At 41.5% G+C, this 6,000-nt stretch overlaps 2 protein-coding genes across 2 annotated transcripts; one reads left to right on the top strand and one right to left on the bottom strand.

The window, feature by feature from the left end:
• Positions 1-264: 264 nt before the first annotated feature.
• On the bottom strand, positions 265-2,159 carry LOC311506196 (GTPase IMAP family member 4-like). The gene is made up of 2 exons (XM_084570073.1): positions 1,866-2,159; positions 265-1,791 (listed from the first exon to the last, which is right to left on the bottom strand). The coding sequence occupies exons 1-2, from the start codon at positions 1,885-1,887 to the stop codon at positions 950-952; spliced, it is 864 nt and encodes a 287-aa protein (XP_084426199.1). The 5' UTR covers positions 1,888-2,159; the 3' UTR covers positions 265-949.
• Positions 2,160-3,313: 1,154 nt separating this feature from the next.
• Positions 3,314-4,585, top strand: LOC311503504 (claudin-4-like). Its single transcript, XM_084566261.1, has one exon. It carries the CDS (start codon positions 3,494-3,496, stop codon positions 4,163-4,165), a length of 672 nt encoding a protein of 223 aa, XP_084422387.1. The 5' UTR covers positions 3,314-3,493; the 3' UTR covers positions 4,166-4,585.
• Positions 4,586-6,000: the final 1,415 nt, after the last annotated feature.

Below are 6,000 nucleotides of genomic sequence, written 5' to 3' on the forward strand. Positions count from 1 at the left end.
TTGAATGTTTGTGCGGCTACTCGATAAAAAAAATAAAAAAAAAAATAAAATCCTGCCATATTTTAGAAGCACAGACAAAAATAAATAAATAAATAAAAATGGAAGAATACAGCTCATTCATTCATTCATCTTCTGTAACCCCTTGTCCTGTGAAGGGGCGGGGTTGGAGCCTATCCCAGCTGTCATTGGGCAACCATTCACACTCACACTCACATTTGGACGGTGGGAGGAAGCCAGAGTACCCTTTTATATCACAATTCTTTGACTTTATTTATTTTACAGGATTACAGATTCAGTTGATATACATTCATGTTGTACAACATTAGATTGCCTTGTATTTTCTTTGTCATTATGAAATTCATGGGTAAAATGATTTGCTTATGTTGTAGATCCATGATCCACAAGTTCTCACCCTCTTCTTGAAAGAAAGACAGACTGTTCATTTCTGATTCACCAACAATAATCTGGGAAAAGAGCAGTCCAGCTAGTGACAAGGTGAACAACAATCTGTAGTCTGCACACTCGGATGGGGAGAGCTGGTCTGGTGTGCTTTGCTGTTGCCATGGTGTAGCAGCACTGCTACGTCGCCCCTATACATCAGCCCAGGAAGCGACCTCAGTGGTTCTGCCAGTGCCAACATAGAACACTGGTAGATTTTGTGTGACTTAATTAGGATTTTGTTGTGCTAAAGATCTCAACATAACACCAAATAACAATTTCTTTCATTGAAATAAAAATTAAAAATCTGATTTCAACAATAAAAATCTATATCACCTATTTTCCAAATGTATAACAACAGGTTCAAATTCAAAGCATGCATGATGTGACTAATGCTAATGAGCCTACGCTAATTCAAAACCACAAAATATTTGGACAGAAAAGGGACTTCAAATGTAAATGTTAAGTCAAGGACATGGATAACTTTGAAAGGAGCCTTGGTTCACATGACCTAGCTGTCTTTTGTTTTGGGTCCGGCCCATGTCCCGATGACTTTAGCAATCCCTGCACCTGCTAACATCACCACTGAGCGCATGGTAACTGCTGCTCCCTCTGCCGTTGCAGCAGCACCACCTACAGGACCAGCTGCAACTGCTGCCGCCACAAGCAAATAATGACTTGCAGAGTTCAGTACTTCTCCACATTGGCGCCACCGTTTATTATTATTCATACGTCTCTGGGCCTCTTCATATAAACTGCAAGTGTAGTGGCTCCCATTAATCTGAACTGTCTGGTCTATCTTTTCAAACAGATCAGCTACCTGAGTACGATTTCCCTTGCATGTGTTGTCAAACACAATATACCCGGCTTTACAGTCACTGATGACCTCCTTCAGGTCAGGACTTTGTTCTAGGTAGTCCTCAATGGAGGTTTCCTTCAGCTGATCGCCCCTAGTGAAAAGCACTGCTGTATACATGGATGCTTCCTCGCCAAAGTTTTCCTTGATCCACTTTACAGCATTCTTCTCCTCTTCTGTGAAACGGATGTCCAATCTGATCACTAGCAGAAATATGTGAGGCCCCGGGACAGACAGCATGATGCAATTCTCTATTTCCTTTTTCAGCTCCTCTACCTTAATGGATGTGTCAAAGATCCCAGGGGTGTCAATGACACTCACAGTTCTCTCGTCAAAATGTGCAGTTTCTTTCTTACATGTCTTTGTCAAAGAAGACGGAGACACACTTGCTTCAAAAGCTTTCCATCCCAGGATGGTATTCCCCGTCGCGCTCTTTCCCGATCCAGTCTTTCCCAGCAAGACAATCCTCAGGTCAGCAATCTCTGGAGAGCAAGAATCTGTTGAGAAAGTTGAAATTCTGGGATTAATCTAGTTGTAAAAACATATAAATGCACAAAGTAAAGATGCCCACCTTCAGCCGAAGTCAATCCCATGGTGTTTTAAAGAGAAAGAAATACCAGGAAACAAAGATGGAACCAAACAAACTACAAAATCTGTCCGTGCTTGTCTCTCAGCTTTGTCTTCCAGTACACAGTAGGTCTGTACTATGCTGAGCAACTTATCTCTCTGTCTCTCTCTCTCTCTCTCTCTCTCTCTCTCTCTCACTTTGTCCTGCTCCACCACAGTGGTTTCCAGTGAAATGAAACTCTCCCTCTCCACAAACCTTTCAAAGAAAACGAAACTAGAGTTTTCAGAAAGCTGTTGATACGCTGGTTCAAAACAGCATTAAAATGGCTTAAATACTGACAGGGTCAGAAGAAAGATTGAAAAGAAGATTTGGCATTAGAACTCATTTAAATTACCCCGTTGTCCCCCAAGCTCTGTTTGTAAGCTCAGTACGTACATATGGGGAGGAACGGAAGTTGTGCACAAATCAAATCAAATAAATCAAATCCATTTTGATTGCAAAAGCTCTACTGCCAGTCTCAGTACTCCGAAGTGTCCTCCGAGTACACTGGTCCATGCAATAGAAAACAAATGCAAATAATAAACTCACTCATGCTCTGAGCATGCAAGGTATGTCAAATCTGGAATTGGTCGCAGTGTCTCTACCACCATCTAGTGGCTGACTTCGGAACTACTCAGATTTTGCACTGCACATGACCAAACAGGTATTTGTATACCTGCAAGTATCTCAATAAAATAGTCAAAACCAAACAAAATGGTATCATTTACACAGCCATTCAGATTTATTACGAGGACACAAAACTCTAATGATCTTCCAGCAACCCCTCCCTGGCTTCATCATGCCTCAATCTGCCCACTTCAACTCTAAGAGATGACAACATGGTAGCATCCAACAAAGTGTCCTAGTGTCTGTTTGCTGTCATCTCATTTTTGCATAACTAGCGCTCTCTCTCTCTTTCTCTCTGTGTGTGTGTGAGTGTTTAGTATGCAGTATTACACTGCTGCCCTCCTACACCTCTGTGTATGAGATCTAGAGAGAGACAAGCTGGCCAGTCATAATAGAAGTAAGACACCAGCTACTCACATCATATGGCTATACAGCACCATCTAGAAACACACGGAGGATCAGGACATCTGTGGACATCTGACTAAAAAGTAAGTTTAATAGATTTGCCGGAAATATAGAACTGTGCAGGAAAGAAACCAAAGAAATATTGGTTCTTACATCCAGATAAGAGAGTGAGACAAGGGCCACTAGACGTGTAGGAGCTTCTTAAAGATGTTTCACTATCATCCAAGTAGCTTCTTCAGTTCTAAGACTGAAGAAGCAAGTAGCTTCCTCTGAGACAGAAGAAGTTACTTGCTTTTTTTATTTGGATACCATGACCTGAATGATGATGAATCTTCACAGATATACCTATTCTCACTTTATGTTTGAGTTCATTTAAATATGCTTCTAATTGCTTTACAGCACATCGCAGCATTAGAGGAAGGATACTAAAGGGGGAAGACTCATCTCAACAACTCACTGGACAGCGTGCTCAATGACAAGGCTCTCAGAAGTCTTCTGAGAAAGAAAAGAAAAAAAAACGGGACTATTTTTTGACATTTTTTGAGAGCTTGAGATTCTTCATGGCATCAACAGGTCTTCAGCTGATGGGCTTGGTGTTGGCGGTGTTGGGTTGGGTGTTTGGGGCTCTGGTGTGCGCAGCTCCTCTATGGCGTGTATCGGCCTTCGTGGGTGGAGAGCTGGTGATCGCCCAGATGTTGTGGGAGGGACTGTGGATGAACTGTCTGTCTCAGACAACAGGCCAAATCCAGTGCAAGACCTATGACTCCACCCTGGCCCTACCCACGTCCGCACAAGCTGCGCGGTGCCTCACGGTTCTCTCCCTGCTTCTCTGCCTTCTGGCTCTCATACTCGGGGTGACGGGGGCCAAGTGTACTCACTGCATGGATGGAGGTAACCCGGCTTCCAAGACTCGGCTGTCTCGGATAGCAGGGGTGCTCTTCATTGTTGCTGGCCTTGCCTACTTGTTACCCATCTGCTGGACCGCCTACGCAATTATAAGAGACTTCTACGATCCAAATATTGCAGCACCCTTAAAGAGAGAGCTGGGGCCAGCACTGTACCTGGGCTGGGGAGCCAGCGTGCTGCTCCTTGTGGGGGGCGTTCTGCTGCACATCGGCTCCTCTGCACCGGGAGGAAGAGCGCTGCCTGTTATCGGGAGGCCAACGAAGGATAGCTCACAAACAGTGGCAACTGCAGGAGAGGTGAAGCAACAGGAAAAATCTTTCGTATGAGATGATTATATCAGACATGTGAGCTATGACCAGAGACAGAGGTCACAACCTCGTCAAGACAAGCTTCTGGAAACTGCACAGTCACAATCTGTAGAAAATATTCATAGCAAGGTGTGTTTCATGTCACGATAAAGCCAAGTTTGTGTTTGTTTCTTGAATTCATATTGTAAATTTCTAATCAAATCTCCTTTATTTAAGGACTGTTTATCAGAGTAGGAGTTGACGTGAGCTGTGGGAGGATTTTAGATGTTTACTAATGCATGTGACTTACATTCCTCAGATTCCGCTCGCCCTCTGCTTGTGTTTGTGTGTGTGCGTGTGGGCAGTTTGTGTACAGAAGGCTAGTGTGCATCGTACATCTGTGCATGCTGTGTGTTTTGACTGAAAATATGCGTGGGCAGTTGAGAGTGATAATTGTTTGTGTACTTTTTAGACACTTTTTTGTCAGTAATGCTTTTATTCTTAACTAATTATTCTCTCTTTTTTTAACTTGATGTGCTTCTGGGATGCATTGTTTTGATAGTTTTACAGAACTTTCGACATATGTGAAATAATTTAAATTTTCATTTTTACTATATAAGAAGCAGTTTTGCCAATTTGGTTTAACAAATAAATTTTTATTTTTTATTTTGAACAGTTAAATGTTTTCTGTCAATCCAGTTAACACAATGCACACAGTAACTAATTTTGAGCATTAGGAGCAGGGTTGGAGTACGTAACAGCAAGTTTTATAATGTTTCATCTAGCTAATAATGTCATACAGTTATTCAGAAGTGTGACAGTGCTTTTTCCTCCTTTACCTTTGTTATCAATGACTTTCTACCATGTACTGTATAATCACTCATGCACAATAAATACATGTGTTTGCTTTCACTATAACTGGCTGTCATTTAAACATTATATACAAGCTTTCTATGAGGAAATACTGTGTGTAGGAACAGATTTGTCTTGCAGACAAGTATATTTTTAACACCTATTTCCTCCCCTATTAAGATTTTAAATTTTAGTGATAAAGACGATAAAACATTATCTACAAGCTGTTTCTTGAACAAACTGAACTCAGTGTAGATAGAACAACGGTGGTACAAAGAAGCAGAAAAAACAGCAGCAGTAGTGTACAGGACAGGTGCCACCGTGCCAGTCTTTTTTTACCTCGCTTGTCCCTCGTGAGTTATTTTGACAGTTCACTTATTCATCTGTTATGGTGCTGTTTGTCCTTGACACGTCCATGAGCCCTTTTTCACTTCATCACATTTTGTGAGTCCCAAGTTGAACATTAAGCAAAGTCACGATCTTTTTCTCATCTGGTTCAAATTGCTCTCTATCTCTTTGTTCGCTGCATAGCTTTTCCACCACGCATTTTTTTTTCTTAAAAAATGTATGCCACAAAATGACACTTAAGAGAAGGAACATAGTCACTTTTACATGTGAGGGTATTGTACATCAGCACTGGAGAAATGGGGAAATGCATGCACACAAACTTCAAACTACAAGTTTATTTAAAAGAACCACAGTTTGATCTCAAATGACAGAGTTAAAACCATCACGAGCAGTGACGGCAGAAATACAACACTTGGGGGCAGTAAACACTAAGTAACTGATGCGCTCTATCACAAAGGAGCTGAGACTTAAACATCAAATCTACTGAGTTGACATAACAAACACAGAGCTACATAACTCAGTCTATTTTAGAATTACAAACATTGTTAGTGAGATACTGAATCGCTTAGCAGTTCTCATCAAGCCCATTGTGTTTGATGTGACTGTTTCTCATTTCGCTGAAATGTGTGTTCCCTTTTAGAGCTCACTGAGTTCATTTTGGTTGTGTGTTAATT

Source organism: Chelon labrosus, assembly GCF_963514085.1.
Source record: "Chelon labrosus genome assembly, chromosome: 2".
Lineage (NCBI taxonomy): Eukaryota > Metazoa > Chordata > Actinopteri > Mugiliformes > Mugilidae > Chelon > Chelon labrosus.

Excerpts from the sequence above, each read along its gene's own strand:
- LOC311506196 (XM_084570073.1), bottom strand. The coding sequence starts at position 1,887 with ATGGGATTGACTTCGGCTGAAG. Across the intron at positions 1,792-1,865 it reads GGGATTGACTTCGGCTGAAG|ATTCTTGCTCTCCAGAGATT; the intron begins GTGGGCATCTTT and ends CTTTCTCAACAG.
- LOC311503504 (XM_084566261.1), top strand. The coding sequence starts at position 3,494 with ATGGCATCAACAGGTCTTCAGCTGATGGGCTTGGTGTTGGCGGTGTTG.